This window comes from Nanorana parkeri, unplaced genomic scaffold (genome assembly GCF_000935625.1).
Source record: "Nanorana parkeri isolate BGI_ZX_2015 unplaced genomic scaffold, ASM93562v1 scaffold1667, whole genome shotgun sequence".
In the NCBI taxonomy this organism is placed as follows: Eukaryota; Metazoa; Chordata; class Amphibia; order Anura; family Dicroglossidae; genus Nanorana; species Nanorana parkeri.
The window spans coordinates 64,164-86,026 of record NW_017307935.1 but is presented as its reverse complement, the minus strand read 5'-3'; the positions used below and the strand labels follow the sequence as shown (position 1 = coordinate 86,026).

At 44.9% G+C, this 21,863-nt stretch overlaps 1 protein-coding gene across 1 annotated transcript in view; it reads left to right on the top strand.

Moving 5' to 3' along the window:
• VWDE (von Willebrand factor D and EGF domains) overlaps positions 1-21,863 on the top strand; it is a 63,917-nt gene that overhangs the window by 24,632 nt on the left and 17,422 nt on the right. The window contains 11 exon segments of the mRNA XM_018571073.1: positions 2,510-2,718; positions 4,501-5,462; positions 6,903-7,039; positions 8,873-9,028; positions 10,320-10,424; positions 12,479-12,593; positions 14,217-14,467; positions 16,293-16,512; positions 17,134-17,278; positions 19,189-19,280; positions 20,264-20,866. Coding sequence (XP_018426575.1) covers positions 2,510-2,718; positions 4,501-5,462; positions 6,903-7,039; positions 8,873-9,028; positions 10,320-10,424; positions 12,479-12,593; positions 14,217-14,467; positions 16,293-16,512; positions 17,134-17,278; positions 19,189-19,280; positions 20,264-20,866 — 2,995 coding nt within the window.

Genomic DNA, 21,863 nt, shown 5'->3' with positions numbered 1-21,863 from the left:
CGGAAGGGGGGCTGGGGGGTGCGAGTAGCTGGTCTTGCCTATGGTGCAAAATAGTCTAGCAGTGGCCCTGTGGACAGCTCGGGGCCATTCCTATAATAAGACAACTTGAGGCAGTTATGTCAAGTGCCATCTTATTGGGGAGTGGCAGGGGGGGGATGGTGGCAGTGGGGTGGCCACAGCATTCCAGGCTGCTAGGAGCTCCTAGCGACCTCTGCCGCTCTGTCCGGCTTCACGCCCAGCTCACTGATGTCACTAGTTGCCAAACATTGTGCAAGCAAAGCCATTGGCATACAGGGGAGGAAAAGACAATTGTCAATTTTAACCAGCAGTAGTTGGTCACATTCAACTGAACTTGTTCTGTAATGTTGAAGTCATTTTGTAGCTTCTCCAGTTTACTTCTTCAGCTATGAGTGTCAAGAACTTATCTCAGCATTTATATCCATCCAATTGGACAATCAACACCTACTGTGAAACATTCCATGGTGATTGGATTAAAGTTGACCTTCTCCCGCCCCATCCATGTTCTCTAATTCCACTCCTACCCACCTCCCTAACAGTCCGATATGAATTTATTTTTTAGATAAGATTTTTGGGGAAGCGTCACTTTACTTCCTGCATTATCACCGTGTACTTGTTCTCCATAGCCTACTGAGATACCCACATACTGCATTCCAGGAGACCTTGGGGTACTCATATGGAGTGTTAACAGAGGGCCAGCTGTCTCTTTCTGGATGTTCTGTCGGAATCTGCCACTCCGTCATGGCAGAGCCAGTCCCATGCTGCCATCTTCTTCTCTGACATCATCAGGGGACCTGCTGTCTCTTCCTGGTTCTTGCAATCAGCCTTCCTGATGACGCACATATGCTGTGCCCACCTGTAAGAACCTGGAAGAGACAGCTGGCCCCTTGATGACATCAGAGAAGATGGTGGAATCTGCTGTGCAGTGGTAGAGTTCGGATCCCTACAGAACATTGTTGGGCATGCGAATATGTTTTTTTTCTGCACAACACAACAGAAAAGGTAAGGGGGGGGGTGACATTGGTGTGAGAGAGAGAGAGCAAGGTTCCTGTCTATGGCGCCTGTGTGAATAAAAATGCTGAGTATGTTCCTGGTACTCATTAGAACTGAAGAAGTGACTTGGAGAAGCTGCGAAATGTCTTCAACATTGCAGAACAAGTCCAGCTGAATGTGACTAACTACTACTAGTTACACTATAATCTGGATAAATGAGATCCTGTCACAGACACTGTCGGTTTCAGTTTTTCTTTTGCTATATCGCAAATCCTACTTTTTGGACGGCGTCGCCTTATTGTGTAATACTTGCTGCCAACATTCTAATACCGTTGCAAGTTTATAACAGAGAAGGGACACATATATACAGTTTCCATCCAGATGCATCGACATGAAATTCTGAAATGTTACATCTGCTTGCACTGCGTTAAGCGTCTGATGGGCGGTCAAGGATCGTTAGTGGATTAGTAATGGTGCAGATTACGAGCAAACTGTAAGCGGTAACACTGCATGTAAAAGCCTCAGAGAAATTCCAGGATTTATGTGCTGTATAGCAGCAAAGGCTAGAAAGGATTCCGCTGACAAGTATGACTGAGTCAGCTATTTTTTTCTGCATCCCCAAAGCTAAGGAATGGACAACGACACCCAAACCTTCTTGGCTTCCTGCCAAGTCTTCACTGCTGGCCTGAACCCCAGAATGGTCATAAAAGTCTAGGCTAAACTTTTCCATTAAGCTACCCTTGTTACTGTCCTTAAAGCCCAACTCCAAGCAAAATATAAAAAAAAACCTTGCAATTACGCCCCAAATAACCCCCATACCACCACTACCATCACCACCCACACAACGCAAGGGATAAATGCTCATTAGGTCTAGGGGGTACAAGAAAAGGAGATATTACTTACCTTCTCCCCACTCTAGCATGCTCTGGCTCTCTCCTTTTCTCCATGTCGCTCCTGGCTGTGGGCGGTCCAGTGCTGTTATCATGTGCAATGAAAGAGCTATTGACCACAACCCTTGCACTGTGTGTGTTTGGGGGGGGGGTGTTTGTGGTGTTTAGCACTGCAATAGGTTTTTTTGCTTTGTGCCTGGAGATGGGCTTTAAATTGTTTCTCCAGGCAAAAAGAGAAAAATAGGAAATACTGATGTATAAAAGGTTAGGAATTTATTCTTACAGACTCCTTGCAGAAGAACATGATGATCATCAGCTTTCAATCTATTTTAACTCCAGTTCTGCTTGAGTCACAAAGATTTCTGGTTCTTCAACAACACAATAGCCATTACTGACTGTGTGATCTGAGTCAAAGCAAACATCTTAACTCAACCATATATTCATCAGTATAGCAAATAAAACGTTTTGTCCAAAGAGTGGGCCTATAGCCATGTGTGTGACATTGTCTTGCTAAAGTATTACCTTATTAACCATATCCATGAAGACCATATCATTCTTGTGGCCTCCATCATGTTCTTTGATTGATCCACTTTCTAAATTTCCTCCAGATCTCCTTCTCCTCAGGAGCTTTCATCCGTGCTGATGTCAGTGATTGGGGGATGAGTTTGACGCTCAGAGCTCCGAGCTCGGACTTCAAGAACACGCTGGGACTGTGCGGGACGTTCGATGGAAATCCTAACAATGATTTCCATGATACTAAAGGGGCCCAGCTGGAGGAGACGTCACACAGCCGCTTGTACTTCATCAACCATTGGAAGTAAGAGAAATCCCACTTGGCTCACACACACTTCTAAAACCTCATTGAATTCTCACAACTTTTATTCTATATAGTTCCTTGCCGCTGCATGTCATGATTTCTACCTGATTTCCACTTGAAAATGCCTTAAAGGAACTGTTTCTCTTAGTGGGAATGCAGTTGCTTGAGTTTTCACTTCAGCACTCTGTGTTGGCATAGCTGAGTAACAGGCACACCCCTCATCACACGCAAAGGAGTAGAGTCGGGTCTGACCAAGCCTGTTACATTATGAAGTGTCTGTGTGGTCAAACCTTAGTGCCTATTGTACTGCACAATCATGTACAGTACATACACACTTAGGGACCTATGTATAAATGTTCCACCAAGCAGTTTCCACTAATTAGCTCTGACATCCCACCATCTAAAAAATGGCTGGCTGACAGTATTTCCAAAATGTTCCTGTAAAGCAAAAAGTTAGATTTCATACTTATGTTACCCCTGTCTTCCGCATCTATGGGTGTGACATCACTATCGTTCTGGGGAGATTCTTAAGGATTAATGAGTACCCCAAATTCTTGCAGGAAGACAGTTTAGTCCTTTGCGGGAGCATGTCCTTGCAAGATTTTGTCTGCTCTGTATTCCCCGGGATCTTTCTGGAAGATGATTTGTGTCACTCATATGGAAAGTGTGACGTTGGGGAGGTTAGCACAAATGGCGAGCACTTAAGGACCAGTCATGAAGCCGTTTTCACAGAACAAAGGACAGTCTTTTATTAATTCCAAAAGGCAACGGTGTATTTACAAATGCTGCTGCCCTAGGCAAAACAGCAACGCCCCCCCCTAGCCTCTGGTTCACTTCCCCTGATAAATAAAATTCATCAAGGGGAGAGAGCCACAGCAACGCCGCTCTCAGGGAATCTGCCGCTCCAGGCAAACGTCTTGTTTGCCTCGCGGCAGATACGCCCCTGCCAAAAGGCAGAAAAAGGAAATCCAACATAAATAACTTGCTGTAGCATATGACAGATAGGGGCTCACCAATCCTTGAGTTGTCCCAAACACTCACGGTGTCCCAGTCTTTTAATAAGTCTCTCTTGCAGCACTGCTGCTCCAGCCCCAATCTTCAGGGCCACTGTCTGGTTCCTCCAGACAACGGCAATAACATGCCAATCCTTCCAATATGTTTTCACGAACCTGCAGCTCCCTGCTGCACTGGCCTCCACACTGACCCCTGGGTGGAGTTCTCCTGACTCACAGGTGGGGGCCCTGAACAAATCCCAGCACCCTCTTCATGAGGGCTGTACACAGGTGCATAATCCCTATTAAAAAGGCATGGAACCATGGAATGGAGATTTGGAGGCCACATAACACAGTGGTATTGCCACGCAATGCCACAAAAGGTAAAAGCTTAGGGTAGGGTAAGTATAAGATCTAACCTTTTCAATACAGGTACATTTTGGAAATATAGAAGTACTTGGCTGTCCATAGCCTGGCTGTATTGCATCTAACCAAAGATGGAACTTCCAGTCCAGTGATAGGGTTGCTACATGTCATGCAACATGCTGCTTCTAATATGACCTCAAACAGAGTTAAATGGGTGGCAGTGGACCAATCACAGAGCAGGATTCTGGTATCCTCACTAAAATGTAGAAAATGGATTGGAATTTTACATTATGTCTAGCCGGTGTATAACCGATATGCAGCAATTAAACAAAATGTTACTAAAATATCCCCACAATCATTTCACAGCTCATGTCAGAAGAGTTCTTCATTAATAATTTTATAATTGTTTGAAATTATTCCTCAGGATTTCTGCTGGAGAAAGTTTTTTTGACAAACCTCCAGAGTTCACACTGCCAATCAACAAAAAAAGGAACTACTGTAGCTGCGCGGCAGAGACAAACCTGCTGCATCCATCTGTGAACATGCTTTTTATAAATTCACCGCAAGATTCTCTTGTCTGCAGTGGCAATGAAAATGTGAGGTTCCCCTCCTTAATACCAGCACTTGATGTTACCAATGAGTACACCTACACTGATCCTGGACGAGAACTAAGCAAGCGTTCATTGCCCGATGTTTCAATACAGTATGACACACCATCTGGTGAGGAGAACCTTCATAAGAATCCTAGTGAATCTAAAGAGCCCAAGAATGAGTTGAAAAAAAATGTGATATTCAGAAGACCATCTCAATCCAATGGAAGCAATAAGAACCAAGAAAACCGATGGGATCACAAAGCACATGTTAGGAATCGGACTAAACGCCAGAATTACTATGAGTATCCACAAACATTTTCATATCAAAGCCTCAGCCAAACTGACTTGGAAGGATTCAGCTACTTCTTCCCCGAAGATCACACCAGTGACTCACACCAGGAATTTTATCCTTCTTGGCCAACTCCTTCAGGACTGACTCATTCATACGCTTCAGCAGTTTGCCAAGAGGCGGTATATAATGCGAGCATTGGGAGACTGTGTGTTGGGTTTTTGGAGAAGCGTCTCATGGATGTGGTTGATATGTGTATCACGGATATCATGCTGAAGGATGACCTTGGCTGGGTGGAAGCAGGGGAGGCCCTACTGGAAAATGAGTGTGAAAGGAAACTTGTGGAACTCGGGCATGATAAAGCAAAACACTCCCAGATACCCATTGACCCCATCATTCTAGCCCTGAAATGTCCCAACATGTGTAGTGGCAATGGACAGTGTATGGAATGGGGCTGTGCGTGCTTCAATGGTTACAGTTCATATGACTGCAGCATTTTGTCTGGTAAGTTCATGCTTTGCTTGTAGTTAAAGTGAACCTTTCAGTAGTTACACAAGTCGTCATAAATACATTTCTGATATATACAGGTGTTTCCAATGAATGGTACTGTTGCAAGTCGGGATGTACCGATACTATTTTTTTTGCTATCGAGTACCGATATTCATATTTCAGTACTCGCTAATACCGAGTACCGGTACTACCGCTAGCATGGAGCCGGCTTCCTGGACAATCAGGAAGCCGTGCGGCGGCTTCTTGATTGCCCAGGAAGCCGGCTCAATGCTGTTTGTCCGGCTCGGTGTTAATTAGCCGGGAAGCCTGCTTCCCAGCTAATCAGCATCGAGACAGCTTCCCGGTCAACCAGGACACCGCTCTGCTTCCTGATTGGTTGGGAAGCAGGTTCCATGCTGTTTGGCTGGATGGATGCTGATTGGCCCGGAAGTCGGCTCTATGCTGTTTGGCCGGCTCGATGCTGATTGGCTGGGAAGCCGGCTTCTAGGTCAATCAGCATGGAGCTGGCTAAACAGAATGGAGCTGAGTCGAGTCATTACCTGCCGCCCGACTTTCTAATTGGCCGGGGAGCCGGCTCCATGTTCCCTCGCAGCACTGCCAGTCAGAGGAAAACTTCCTCTGACCGAAAGTTCCAGTATTGGGGAAGGTATCGGAGCATTTGGTTGAGCCCTGACCTCAACCCTACTGAACACCTTCGGGACAAATGCAAAACAGATCTTCTCATCTAATATCAGTACCTGACCTCACAAATGTTCTTTTGCCTGAATGGACACAAATTACCACAGACAAACTCCAAACTCTTGTGGAAAAACATCCAAGAAGACTGGAGACTGTTATAGCTGCAAAGGGGGAAAGGGGGCCACTCCATATTATTGCCCATGGTTTTGGAACCAGTTAGAGGACATTGAAAGTCTTCTATGGAGATAGCACAGTAGGATCTGTTTTCTTTTTGTCTTTCTCTCCCTAACTGGAACTGTTTATGGATCCATTTTAAAGTATATCTAAAGGCTCCAGTATGATTGTCTAAACAACTACCAAATCCAGTTACTATGTGATGCACAAGCCTCTTAAAGTAAACAAAACACTTTCTTTACCATCCCTGCTTAAGCCAATTTCTCCTTCATATGGGTCTCATACGCTCCCCCTCCCAGGCACTGCAACTCACAGTGGTAAGGTTTTAGTAACAGAGGCAGTTCTGCCAATCCAGAAAGCAGTGGGCAGGGCTAGATGTGAGCAGGGCTAGTGGACAGGGCTATGTTCAATGTGTGAACATAGTTCTAATTTGCCAGATAAGGAGGGTCAGCACCTAACTTAAAACTAAACTGAATGTCACGGTTAAAGAACAGTAATCCACCCTTCAAATAGAGAATTTAAACAGGCAGGGTGGAGATGTATTTACATTAATATGTTGTCATCTTCTTGTACTTTGTAAAGACCAAGGTCCTGAAATTTCTGAGCTTGAAAATTCTGGACTGTGTGACGTTCGAAGATACGACTGCACCTCTGTACGAGTCTTTGGGACAGGATTCAAGGAATCAGCCAGCCTTAAGTGTGAATTTACTAAACAACAGGTATGTAGCTTCCGTGAGGTCACTGATTGGATATGTGGTGTATCTTGGGTAGCGTTTGTGTTGACAGCGTTCTATGGACCTATGAAGTGTAATAAGTGTGAAAAGCCACACCAACTAGTCAAGGGGTAACTGAGAATGTGGCTTTATACTGGGCTACCTAATAGAAAGTGAAATCAAGCTTGCAGATAGAATGTCCACCATACAAGGGGAAAGGATGAGGTACTTTAGTAGGTTCACCAGTGCAGGGAAGCTCAGGGTGGACATCAACATGTTTAACAATGTACCTTAGTAGGTTAAAGACTGGGAGGTGGAGCAGTGGTACCAAATCTGTAGATTTTAAAGAGTGTTTTCACCCTTTACAAGAGTATGTGTAACTTAAATAGTTCCAGATGTCTGACAGCGTGGAGAGGAGATCTATATCTAAAATCTGAAGTCTAGCTTTTCAGCAGAAGCCTATCAGGAGATATACATTATATTGCAAAAAGTATTGGGACACCCCTCCAAATCATTGGATTCAGGTGTTCCGTGACATTTCCTGGCTACTAAATATTCCGCGGTCACCTGTTACTGGTATTATAACAAAGTGGAAGCAACTGGGAACAACAGCAACTCCGCCACGAAATGGTAGGCCACGTAAAGTGACAGAGCTGGGTCAGCGCATGCTGAAGCGCACAGTGCGCAGAAGTCGCCAACTGTCTGCAGAGTCAATAGCTACAGACCTCCAAACTTTGTGTGGCCTTCAGATTGGCACAACAACAGTGCATAGAGAGATTCATGGAATAGGTTTCCATGGCCGGGCAGCTGCATCCAAGCCTTACATCACCAAGTGCAATGCAAAGTGCTGGATGCCGTGGTGTAAAGCACGCCACCACTGGACTCTAGAGAAGTGGAGACGTGTTCTCTGGAGTGACCAATCGTGCTTCTCTGTCTGGCAATCCGATGGATGTGTCTGTGTTTGGCGGTTGCCAGGAGAACGGTACATGCCTGACTGCATTGTGCCAAGTGTAAGGTTTGGTGGAGGGGGGATCATGGTGTGGGGTTGTTTGTCACGGGTTGGGCTTGGCCCCTTAGTTCCACTAAAGGGAACTATTAAGGCCTCAACATACCAAGACATTTTGGACAATTTCATGCTCCCAACTTTGTGGGAACAGTTTGGGGATGGCCCCTTCCTGCTCCAACATGACTGCGCACCAGTGCACAAAGCATAGTCCATAAAGACGTGGATGGGGGAGTTTGGGGTGGAGGAACTTGACTAGCCTGCACAGAGTCCTGACCACAACCCGATAGAACACCTTTGGGATGAATTAGAGTGGAGACTGCGAGCCCGGCCTTCTTGTCCAACATCAGTACCTGACCTCACAAATGGTCCAACATTCCCATAGACACACTCCTAATCCTTGTGGACACCTTTCCAGAAGAGTTGGAGATGTTATAGCTGCAAAGAGTGGGCCAGCTCAATACTGAACCCTATGAACTAAGCCTGGGATGCCATTAAAGTTCATGTGCGTGTAAAGGCATCCCAATACTTTTGGCAATATAGTGTACATCAACAGGGGAAGATCCCATTGACTCCTGCTTCTAATTACTGAATTGCATTAATGGCACTGAACCAGAAAAAGCTGCCCAATGAAACTGTGTAACTCTGCTATTATGGTGGTCTCTATGCAGTGCTGTAGAATAGGTTTCAAAGTTCTGTTAGTGCTCTATCATTCACAATGGACTCATCTCTTGCTGTTTCTAAGATACAGTCTGTTTGCCTAAGTCTAGGTCCACTTTAAATGAATGCATGACTAAACCATTTTTTACACGTATTCATTCTTCCCATCCTCCCAGTATAGTGGTGGCAAATGGATCCTTCTTGAGCCAGTGCTTATGGATGCCACCTTCAGGAATTCCAGAGCCATTGACTGTCAGATTCCCGTAGACGCTGCCCAAGCTGATGGAATGGATCCAGTGGATGACAAACCAATTGCAAAGTGGAGAGTCAAGGTATTTTTATGGAGAAAGGTTTAACCCTTACCATTCAAAAAATCTAAATCAAATGTTTGGTTGCAATTATATATTAAAGCTCAGCTGTTATTGCTTAATCCTACCTGTCATGGAGTTAGCTGGACCCACTGTGTCAATAAGGCAGTCAGATAGAAGTCAGAGACAAACAGACCTCCATCCAGGGCATGAGCAAACAGATGAGCCTGCCGATCATACACAGGCTAAAGCTGGCCATACACCAATAGATTTTCTGCATATTTTCTATGGTCAGATGGAAAAAGTGGAACACATCTCCCGCTGGACTGAGTTTCAGTATCTTGGTAAGCTCTCAAAAGACCTGAAAAATACCTGCATCTAATCAGATTGTTCAGGTATTTTCACAGCCAGCGGGGCCGGCTAGCAAGATGCGGAAGCTTGGCCCAGTAGGAGATTCCTCCATCCACACAGTTTAGAGTAGATGGAGGAATCTGTTGCACTTTTTCCATCTGACCATAGAAAATCTGCAGAAAAACTATAGGTTTATGGCCAGCTTAAATGTTCAGCAGTCTAATTAGGCTTTCATGATCAGGGTACAGGTGAGCACTGCCAAGACCTGAGCTGCAGTGTTGAGTAACGTCCAGCAGGTGGTGAACACTATAGGCTTATAGCTACACTACCTAAACTGAGAGCATAAATAAAGCACAGGAAACCATGTGAAACTGGCAAATACCTTCCCATAACTTACTCAGACCCTCAGAGCTCTGAAGCACAAAACCCTTAAGGGCAAATTTCAACTTTTGTTGAGAAAGTTGAGCACTACCCCTTCTTCTTTTCCCCACCTCCTCCCTCAGTTTGCTATTGGTCATAGAGGTCACCCATCCTGTTAAAGGACCAATAGGGAATAGTTAAAAGGAGTGGTTTGTGACCATGGCAGTCGATACAATTGTAAGAGGTTCTGAAATCTTGAAACTAAGAAAGCCGCCTCATTTCTTGGCTGGAGGATGTCCAGTATTGTCTAGCTCCTTGCTCTTCGGCCTGAATGTCCCTAGCCCACCCCTTTAATTTCTTTCAGTCATTTAGGCTCAGCATTACATGAGGGCCTTATCTAGGGCGGTCTGCATGCAGTCTGTAATGTCCTTATCAGCTCTGCCGTCAGAGCTGATAAGGACATCTAAAGATTAAAATCTAAACTGATGGAGATGCAGCTTGCAGCTATTATTATGTTTCTGTCTGCGCCGGATTTTGTGCAATAGCACTTTGCATTATTATGTGTTATTGAGAAGCAATTTACATTCCACGTCTTTATGTGCAGGTCTCCAACGATGGCGAGGTCTTCAGTAACTTTAAATCAGTGACTCTGTATGATGGAGCTTGCCAGACCTGCGATCCTGTGTCTGATGGGCTTTGTAAGCTTAAGGTATGTTGTGTCATTCCTTTCAGCCCCAACCCCCCTCATAAATGAGCTGATGGGATGATAGGGAAGAGGGGTCACATATGTGTTGTTAGTATGTGGGTCACCTTATCAAAAACTCATCTATAAAGGCATTCAATGCTTATACTACTCAACAAGGTGCTTGAATTGTAAAGGGTTCTATCCCCTATAGTGCTTTACAAGATCCCCATGGGCCGATCAGGTATGACATATGCATACTTACATTAGGCTAAGCTGCACCAGCGTAAGTATGTATAATACTTTATATCTGGAATTCTACTTTAAAGGCATGGACATGCCAAGTTTATTTTTCTAATACAAATGCCAAAGGAGCCTGGGCACAATGGCAGACATAGATGTTTCGTGATTCTCTGGTTCTAGTGGCACTCTGCATTCAGTCCTTGGTGGAGTGACTTGCCACCCAACAGTGTCTGCATAGTTTTATTACCAGCATCTCTCAAAAGAGATAGAGCAGGGTTCACGTAATACAGGACCTGTGGAGTTTTTCCTCCTTCAGGAAAGTAGCCACTGAACATTGAAAACCCTATTTTACTGAGCCACCCACTGGCCACCAACAAAAAGGGGGCCCTCACCATGAATTATCAATGACAAGGGGCACTCACCATGGATTAGCAATGCAAGGGGGCACTCACCATGGACTAGCAATAAAAAGGGATCTCACTATGGACTAGCAATAAAAAGGCATCTCACCATGGATTAGCAATGACATGGGACACTCACCAGGAATTAGCAATGACAAGGGGCACTCACCATGAATTAGCAATGAAAAGAGGCACTCACCATGGATTAGCAATGACAAGGGGCACTCACCATGGATTAGCAATGACAAGGGGCACTCACCATGGATTAGCAATGACAAGGGGCACTCACCATGGATTAGCAATGACAAGGGGCACTCACCATGGATTAGCAATGACAAGGGGCACTCACCATGGATTAGCAATGACAAGGGGCACTCACTACTGACCGCCAATGACTCACAGGAAATCTTATTTGGAACTCACAAGGACTAGTGCAGATATGTGCTGCATATAGGTAGGCTCATGTTCTATTTAGCCATGCCTCTTTTTATGTTATTAGCTGTAAAAACCTTCCTTTTATGGACTTTCAAAAGCCCTGAGACTGCTGCTGGGTGCTGCCATCTTGAATGTGATGTCAGCAGCCTGGCAGAAAAAAGCTGTCAAGTGATACTTTATTGTACATCCCTTCACTCTGCCCTCAGAAAAAGGTTGCGAAGGTAGGTAAAGGTGGGTGGTGGGGGGGGGGTGTATGGTGGCAGAGGAGCTGGGTCACCACAGACAATGACTCGATACTCCCAGAGGAGTAGAAAGCTATGACATGCATGGCAGGAGGGGACTGTGCTAGGGAGTTGACTCTGCCTGGAGTAGTCATATTTTCAGAGGTACATTGCAAGATAATAGAAAAATTGTTAATGGAAAGGAAAAACACAGCAAGTAAGCATTTAGGGGCAGCACAGTAACTTAGCACTTCAGCCTTCCAGCACTGGGGTCCCCAGTTTGAAACCCAGCCAGCCAGGGCACTATCTTGCATGTTCTCTCTGTGCGTGTGTGGATTTCCACTCACACTCCAAAGACATTCTGGAAGGTAAATTGTCTCAGTATGTATGGGCAATATGGACCCTAGATTGTAATTAAATTTAAAATTTTTGTTTTCTCTGACAGGGTCTCTTTAAAGCTTTATTAATTGGTAAAGGTGCAGGAAAATGAAGCAGATACCAGATATTGTCTTGCACAGTTCACTTCCTCGGGGTATTAGAATTGAATATTAGTAAGGACAATTTGTTGTACTGAGCAGAATGTCAAAAGGAGTGACATCAGTCCCCAGACAGTGATTCTATAACACTTAGTTAAACCGGCCTATGACATCATCATTCCCAGAGTAATACGTTCTGGATGCAGTGCAGCTCTAGGCATGCCAGCGGGTGGAGATGGGGAACGTTTGTGAGATGAATTGTAGCCCAGTCATGTTTTCTGAACAATATCCTTGTTGTTTTCTAGGAAAAGACCTGTAATATAGATGGACTTTGTTACGCTGAAGATGACACAAACCCGACCAGCCCATGTCTACTCTGCAAGCCTGAGGTCTCCAAGTTAACGTGGTCAGTCGCTGAAAGTAAGCTTTCCAATGTTAATGAAAGAAAATTACAGAGATGAACCATATCTTCTCTGGGGTGGGATGAGGAGACTTGATTTACTGTGTGGCAAAATAAGCGTTAAATTAGCATTGAACTCCAGGAAGACAGTTAAATACACAGATATAAATATATATATATTTGGAAACAGTTTTACCTGCCATTGGATTTGTATTTCTAGCTAGTAGCAGTTGGTCACATTCAGCTGGACTTGTCCTGTAATGTTGAAGATGTTTCATAGCTTATCAAAACCACTTCTTCAATTCCAATGAGCGTCAGGAACATACCTTGCATTTATACCCACACAGGTAGCACAGGCAATCGAGTCCATTCACCTTGGAATGTGCAGATGTTGATTGTCCAAGAACAGGATGGAGGGTGTTAATGTTGTGGAACCCCTTGTATTAGTTATATAATCCCATCCTTGGTATCAGGACGTACGTGCTGGTAATCCCCACCTTCACATGGCTAACAGTGTAAATTTTGGTAATGGCTTTGGTTTGCTGAGGTAAATTATTTTAAAATGGCTTTATATGTGGAAGAAAGATGGTGTTGAAGGTCTCCACCCCCGTTTAGGGATGGGTGTTCCAGTTGGATGTAGATGGCCTCTTTCAGACTTCTTGTGAACCAGTTGTCTTCTCTGTTCAAAATGTGCACCCAGGGCCGGATTTCACACAAGGCCCGGCCTTGAGGCAGCAGGGAGTAGAGGGGCAGCAGGGGTAGTTGTTTTCTACATTTAGCCCTACTTTGGGCAAGCAGAACTAAATGCACAGCGTGGAAGCCGCCGCTTGTTTTGTACAAGTGATCTCTGCAACATCAGCGATGTTGCAGAGATCACTTGTATGCAGCCTGCAGGTCTGCCATTCTCCATGGGGGGGAGGGGGGGGGGGTAGGGGGGTGCATTGAGGAACCTGGCCTTAGGGCAGCAGAGAGAGTAAATCCGGCCCTGTGTGCACCTCAATGTCCTCCAAAGAATGACTCTTTCTTTGCCTTTAGGGATAGCAAAACGTTTAAGTTCTGTCCTATAGATTTTGCCCTCAGAAGTTATCCGACACCTTAAGGAAAAGGGAAATTCCTTGGAGGACAGAGGGGTCAACTGTTTTTTAAGAGGCATTAAAATGGGCCATCTACAACAAACTAGAGCAACCAGCTCATTAGAGCTGAAGAAGTGGTGTGTATGAGCAACAAAATGTCTTCAGCATTACAAAACAAGTCCAAGTGCATGTGACTACTAACTATACCATGAAAATGAAAACCTTAACAGATGATCTGTATTGCTGTCCCTCCAGTTCTGATATTTACACATCTCTGCCACACAGCCCAGTCCTGTCTCCTTTTGAAAGATTTGAAGGGCGTCAGACCAAACAGAAAGTTACAATTATAATGCCAAAATTAGTTAAACCAGGTTCAGTTCACAAGTACCATGGCTTTTTTGTCCTGCTGTTAAATGGATTCGGCTGTGGTGCCCTCATTGCCCAATATCTACCACACATCAGCACAGAAAATTCCATGGCACTTATGAATTTAGAAATCTGGAGCTTCATGGGCTCATCTTCGAATTAAACCACATAAGAGCCCTGATAACACCCATGAATCTCTTGCAGACAACCAACCTCCAGTGCTTCATTCACTACCGGAAAAACTACAGATGTTTTATAGTGAAAACTTTGTGTACCAGTTCATGGGGTCAGACCCAGAGGGTTCCGCCATCTTGTTCATGCTGGACTCCGGACCGGAGGGGGCCTCTCTGTCTCCAGCAGGACTGTTGGTCTGGAAAGTCATGTCCCACACTGGAGAGAAGTTTGTGTTCTCCATCTCTGATGACTGCAATGCAAAGACCACTGAAACGGTGGAGGTAAGGTATTCTGTATAATGTTCTGTCACTTACTCTGGCTTACTATGGTGTATTGATAACTCCCCGCAAGGAGCCGCTGTTTTCCCGGTCCACATCTAGTCAGTCTAGGGGTGGATTTCCAGCTGCGCCCATTAGCACTAACCGCCCTCTTCTGATGCCCATAAATTGATGTCCACTTCAGTAGTATGATGCAAGTTGAACCGTTTATTGAACTTCTTATTAGGGAGAGAGGGTATAGAGGTTCTAGGTGTCTAGGGGTAGCCATCATCCGCTCCAGACTCCCCGGATCTTGTAACAGTAGGAATACATGTCCACAATCCAAGAAAGAAACACTGACCATGCTCTGAAGTCCACATAGATCCAGGGCACTTCAAGAGCCTGTACTGGTCCTGGTTCTTTTCGTCTCTCCATCTCTCAGGCCTCCTCCATGTTGGAGCCTCGGGGAAAATCTTTCCTCACTTCAGCCACTGCCCACCCCCAGGCCTCGGCCTAGCCTGGGGGGCAGGCTGATCAGGACCCAGCCTTAATCCATGGCTGGTCCAGGCGAGATAGAGCCCACATGGCAGCTCCCACCCATATATGTACACTATCCCAGCAGGCATCACTGGCTGAAACAAGCCCAGTGGTTGGCTGTTGTACTGTACACATATTACAGTGTCTCCTATTGGCTGTCCCCCAATATCACAAAGTCTCACTCCGCACAGGGGGGTACAGACAAGGTTAGACACCTGGGATTAACCATGTAATTGCTACTACAAATCCAGCCAGGCTGTCTTCAGCCCTGGCTATCACTAAATGCATAGTACATGACAAAGGTGATGGGCGCTACAATGGACTACAGTATGGATCTATATAATAATTGTATGATGCAAAAACACTGAAGATCATATAATCAACAGCACACACGAAGCAGAATCATAAATCCTGTTTCAAACTATTGAGTCGTCGTCACAATATGTCATAAAAACCTCAATTTTTCAGGGCCACGCAGGGTCCCTTCTTCAGGGCTACATAGTGACATATTATATCAAATCCAAATCAAAGTGACTTTAATGGACGTTCATGGAATGAATGTAGTTATTTGCTTGAGGTTCTTATCTGAAGTGATTCTGAAGAACATACACAAACATTGACCGTCTGGAAGTGGCTCCTCTATTAATATTTATGTCACCAGGATCACAGAGATAGAATGCCTTTGAAGCCCTAGAGCTGGTGATTTACTTAGCGTATTTTCTGGGCAAACCTTTATCCCCGACATCTCCTGAACATCAAAGGTCTGGACACCACAGAGTAGTGTGTAATGATATCTGCACTCTCAGATAAATATAAAATGAAAATATATCCTGCCTGCCTTTTGTAGGAGCTGGATGAAAGATGACTTTTCTGTAGCCTAGGTAAGGTTTGGGCAGCCAGTTGTCCTTCAGATGATTAGAAAGGCCAAAATGTATGTACAAGTGATGTATGTCCTATCACTCGCTGATCCTGTGCTACATTTTAGCTCAGAATAGATACATACAAACATTGGTACAGTCAGGGCCGGATTTACTCTCCCTGCAGGTCCATAGGTACACCTCCCTCTCTAGCATGAAGAACAGTGAGCAGCATAGTAGTGACATTACTCCAAATCTGGTGGCTCAATGTACAGGAATGCACTGCTAATTTTTAGGAGAGATTCAAGATGTTTCAGGGGAACCGCTTAGGCACAATTAACGTTATAAATGTTCATTATAAGAACGCAAATCTTCACTTTTTAGGTTTAGGTCCACTGTAAATTCTGATGATTTTCATTTTACCCATTTCATTGCTATGTGTTCTTATTTCACAGGTTCTAGTGAAAGCCTGTGGCTGCAAGAACGGTGGATCGTGCGTGGCAAATATTAACTTCCCATCGGGAAAAGGGGAATATATATGTGTCTGCACTCTAGGATTTGAGGGAGAGAACTGTGAAACAGACACGGATGACTGTCAATCTAATCCATGCAGTGCAGGAAAATGCGTAGATGAGGTCAATGGCTATCACTGTGAATGCCCTGTAGGTCTGAAAGGTGGGTGATGGATGACTAGATGCCCAGCATGTGTAGCTAAGGTGAAAAATTTCACTGTGAAAGCTCCCTAGGTCTGAAAGGTGGGTCAGGAATTACCAGATTCACAGCATGTGTAGTTAAGGTCAATGGCTACCACTGTGAATGTCCTCAAGCTCAGGAATAACCAGATCTACAATACATCAAGTGGAAAATATCCTCCAAAAGATATGTTTAGATTTTAGATCCTTTGCAGCCTTAAAGGAGGAGGGCCCTCACAACACCTGAAACACATTGGAATTTTGTTGGCAATTTTAAATAAAATATCATCCTGGACTTTTAGGTGTGAAATGCTGTTTTTATTCCTGATGCTGAGGGCCATCTACAGAGGTCCCAGGACAAACAGAGCTACCAGTTGAATTCAATACACTATTAAATACACATGGAGTAATCCAGCTCTGCTGACCACCTGAAGAACTATTGAGAAGGGTGAGAGTCTGTCATCCACATTGAGGGCTAGGCTAGCTTACTAGTCTTTTTCTTCACAAACCAAACTCTTCTAGGATAATAAATGATTGTGAAGTTATGATTTCAGGTTTTATTCTACACAGTAAACACCTCTGCATTTATTTTATCAATTTCTAGGAAAATCTTGTGAGGAAGACCTCGATGAGTGTCTATCTGCTCCTTGCTACACCACTGTCCTCTGTACGAACACCATGGGTTCCTTCAAGTGTGGTCCTTGTCCGCAGGGCAATGAAGGAGATGGAAAGACATGTGGTAAGATGATGTCCTATAGATTTTATACCCACGCCATGACAATAGAGACCCCTTTGCGGCTAGATTAAAGTGTTTATAAACCTAAGAACATTTGAAGCTGAGCTCCAGCCCTACTTTCAGTCTTGTACAGGGTCCTCTTCTCTCCTCGGCTACTCTGATGTCACTGCACGCTGTGAGCTCCTTGCGATGGACATTAGAAGCTATAGCAAGTCAGACAGAGCCCGGCTGATATCCTGGCTACACCTCCAACATAACCTAGCTGACTGTACATGGTCTACTACTTTCAGTCATTAAATTTCAGTCCTCAACATCACATGTGGGCATTACCTAGGGTGGTCTCCATGCAAATGAAACATGCCTAGGAATGCCCACTCCCCCTGACTGGCCTCCATGAATCAAGGCATTTCAATATTTCCATAACCTCTCCCAAAAGCCACCCTTCTGCTTGTATGAGGACCGAGGGCTTTTGAGTATACAGTATTCTGGCAGTTCTCAGCACAGACCTGTGGTGACCTGAACTTAGTGTCCCGCCTCTACAGGCTGACCCACACTACGCATGCAACAGGCTCCGTCCAACTCGTTTCATCGTTAGGACTTTCTCCAGGGCTGCCTTGTTGGTAGAACATAAGACTAATCTGTTCTGCACCACGCCTCTTGGTTAGGCCTTCTGGCTAGCCTGGGGCAATTTTTTAACCTTGGCTGGATGGCCTGCCAGGTTTGTGCACTGGCACCTATTTATTTTAATGCACGACTGAGCACTTTCAACTCCACAGATTGTCGGAGGGTGCAGGTACCTTCGAGGCCCATCCTAATGTTAGGGAGCAGATTCTGTGGCCGTAATGGGTTTACCTGCCTTGGGAGGGGTCTCTCTTCGGACCCACCCAGTACTTGTGGGCCCTACTTCAGTAGGGCCCGGAGGATCAAGGTCCGCCGGCTTTCGGGTAGGTGGTCCTAAGTCGTCCTTGCCCCTGTCAGGAGCCTTGCACCCCGGGGTGTTCAGGAATTTTAAGGCCCTTCCTCTTTGGAGGAGAACCACAGCACCCTCGTGCACTTTTTTTGTGTGTGTTGTGATTTCACGATTCACATTTTTTGTTTGCAGGGGAATGCTATTTTGATGCACGCACCACGGACTTAAAAAAAAAAAAAGACTTTTAATCTGTGGGTCCAGGCTTAAAGTCCCTATCTAATAGATCAAGTCCAAGTATTTTGTGTTCCTACATATGTACTTGAGAGAAGCTAAAAAGTCAAAAACACTATTTGGCCATATGCTCAAATGTCATAATTTGTGTAAAAGCCGCATTGCTAGGAATACTATGGTATGTGAATGAGAAAGACATTTCAGAAGCCAGCCCTTAAGAAAGTCCAAGTGATGAAACGCGTCAGCAGTCTCCTGTTGGGTGGCACTATGACACCCTGCACTTACATGCAATAATGAAGGGAATGGTGCAGACACCTTCATGTCATGCCCATTCTCTGCCTCATTAGGAAACCGGCTAGCATCGGAGAAGATGTAGAGAGAACCTCACAAATCACGTGACTACCACCCGCTCTCGCTCCTGCTTTTCTTTTCTTTCTTGTACAAGTCTTAAGTGTTTTATCTTTCTGTGTTTACTTTTACAGTACCGATATTAACAACTCCCTTCCCTTCAACAACTGAGTCACCCGCCACGTTCACAGAAGGCTATTACAGACATGTCAGTAGAACAAACGGAAGACACCAAGGTAATAACATGCAGAACCGTTTCTGAACCTCCATACATAGGACTGTTTTCATAAAGGGGAGAGGCGGAGGCAGAAACTGCTAAACTACCGTTTTCGGGGGTGTTGCACTTTAAGAAGCCGATTCCTGCATATGTACAGTATTTGGAAAGGTTACATAAGATGTTAATGTTTGTTACGCTGAATACAATGTTCCATTAGCTGCTCCCGTACCCATCTCCATGGAACATTTGCTCTGTTAATTGAGCGGAGCGCTAAAGTAATAATAAACAAGTGTTCATTTCCTGAACTGGGTAATGAATTATTGTGCAGCCATTGTAAGGGGATATTTTCTACATTCTTATATAATCCGCCGACGCTCAGAAATGTGTGTAAACGTGAGAGAAGTGGAACAAGTATTTATTTTATTCTTTTTTAAAAAAGCTTTATTTTCGGCAGCTGTGAATAAGCGTTTTTTAATTAGGGGGCGGGGGCTGTCTGCACGCTGCACCTTGTATTATTTAAAGTCTCCTTTAAAGCTGAACTCCGGCCTTCCTTACAATCTAACACAGTTGTAGCGGCCCCTCTCCTGGACTGAAATCGCTTCCTCTGTACACTGGGAGCGTTTTTTAATTAGGGGGCTGTCTGCACGATGCACCTTGTATTATTTAAAGTCTCCTTTAAAGCTGAACTCCGGCCTTCCTTACAGTCTAACACAGTTGTAGCTGCCCCTCTCCTGGACTGAAATCGCTTCCTCTGTAGACTGGGAGCTTCTCACAATGTGCATTAGAAGCTGCAGCAAGTCCGATAGAGCCCACCTTATTTGCAGGCTGGAGGACATTGCATCATCTAGCACTTTCCTCCCCAGCCTGGCTCTCTCTGGCTACCCCTTTTATTCATTGGATTTCAGTTCTTTCAATCATGGCTCAGCATTAGACATGTAAGCAGCGGAAAAATTCGGTTTGGTTCGGATATTTCGTTATTTCGGGATGCAGACGAAATCCGAACTTTAGTTAGTTTCGGATGAGTTTACGAATATTCTTTGCCCATACCCCAGAAAACAATATACAGATATTAATACTAAAGCTGAGGCTCCCAGACCCAAATGGCATTCGGGATCCGAATTTCCAAATTGCATTCAGGTGCTCTCATGCTGAGATATGTATCCTGCTTTTCTAGTTCCTTAACCCCCCCATGGAAGTATAACACAGCTTCTATAGTACAGAGTTTGGGCAAAAAGATATAGAACTAAGGTCCTAAAATATGTTCGAACATTCTATCATTTATTTCATTTTAGGTTCCGCTACAAAATCCATCCGTGAACCTTTATTTCCTCCTGGTGATCCCAGCCCAGCAGCACCGAGCAGAAGTTCTGAATCTCTTATTGTGCAGACCACTCGGAATGACCACTCTCTTCTGACCATCGGCGATACAAGAAGGTCCACCATCTCCAAGACCCTGAACGGTCGGAGAACGCCTTCCTACCTTTCTCGGAATGGCTTGTTGTCCAGTCACATAACCAAGACCAGTTACAAAGGACCTTACAGCAATGGGCTTCCAACTGCACAGACCATTACTAACACCTCCAGATACCAGCTAAGCTTGCATGAGAGGACTTCAAAGGAGCACATGGTCAGAAAGACTTCTGAAAGCTCATCATACAACACGGTTACTGATATCAAACTTGGGAAAAGCGTCAATGTAGACACCTCTCGACCTCTGTCGAACAGGACAGAAGAAAGGGGAGAATTGAAGAGTCCAGGAACAGCGGCTCCAGGGAGGTTCACCTGTGCAGATTCTCCTTGTTTCCGGGGAGTTGCCTGTGAACCAAACAAAGATGGAGGCTATAAATGTGGAAGGTGTCCTTATGGCTATTTTGGTGATGGAGCCAATTGCAAAGGTAAAAGATTGTCTATTGAAGTGTATGTACGCAGCAGCAATTCAGAAATATTGAGTAATATTGTGGTCCTTACATTGTCCTCCAGCCATTGGTCCATTAAACACAGAGACAACCATAACCTTAAAAGTTCTGTCCACTCAAAAGGGATATTTTAGTGACACGTAGAGCCTGGTGGACCGAGTCAGCCCCGGGCTTCTTAAATGCCTTTGATACTCCAACAGCAAGATCTCCTTGTCATAACTGCAGACTCTTTTCATGTCTACCTTTAGGTTTGGATATTCCTGCTGAGCAGTGGCGTAACAACCGGGGGGCAGCCGGTGCGCTGGCCCCGGGCGTAGAGCTGAGGGGGGGGGGGCGCCGGCCAAATGCGAAAGTGCCATTTTCCTCCTGATACATCGGCGCATCCGTGATTTCTTTCCTCCCTGCTTGGCACTGCTCTGTGTCCCAGCTGGAAGGAGATAAAGTGATAGCCTGCCGAGTGCTGCGGGAGGAGAGCACTGTGATACGCCGGTGTCTCTCCTCCCATGCCGCTCAGCCGCCTATCACAGTCCGGCAGAGTGGTGTGGGGGCGGAGACAGCACACTCTGTCACAGGAGGCTGGGCTCTCCTCCCTGCTCTGCTCGCTCAGCCTCCTGTGACAGTGCTTGTCAGAAAGGAGGGCAAACACTCAGTGATCAGTGATCGCTGAGTGTTTGTAGATAATTGAGGACATGGCATGTTTACTATATCCTCAATTATGAATGAATGGGAAGTGATCTACATCATCTCCTGTTCATTCATAGTTGTGGTTATAGTAAACATACAATGTTATCAATGAACACTCATAAAGGATTCCTGTTCATTAATAACAGGGTATACAGAAAAAGAGATTGAGGACTTTGTGTCCTGTGTCCTCAATCTCTTTTTCTATTTTAAAAGGGAAATATCAGACCCCTAATATTTCCCCGAAGCCCCTAAAAGTAAAGTAAAAAATAAAAATATTTAATATAAAAAGAAT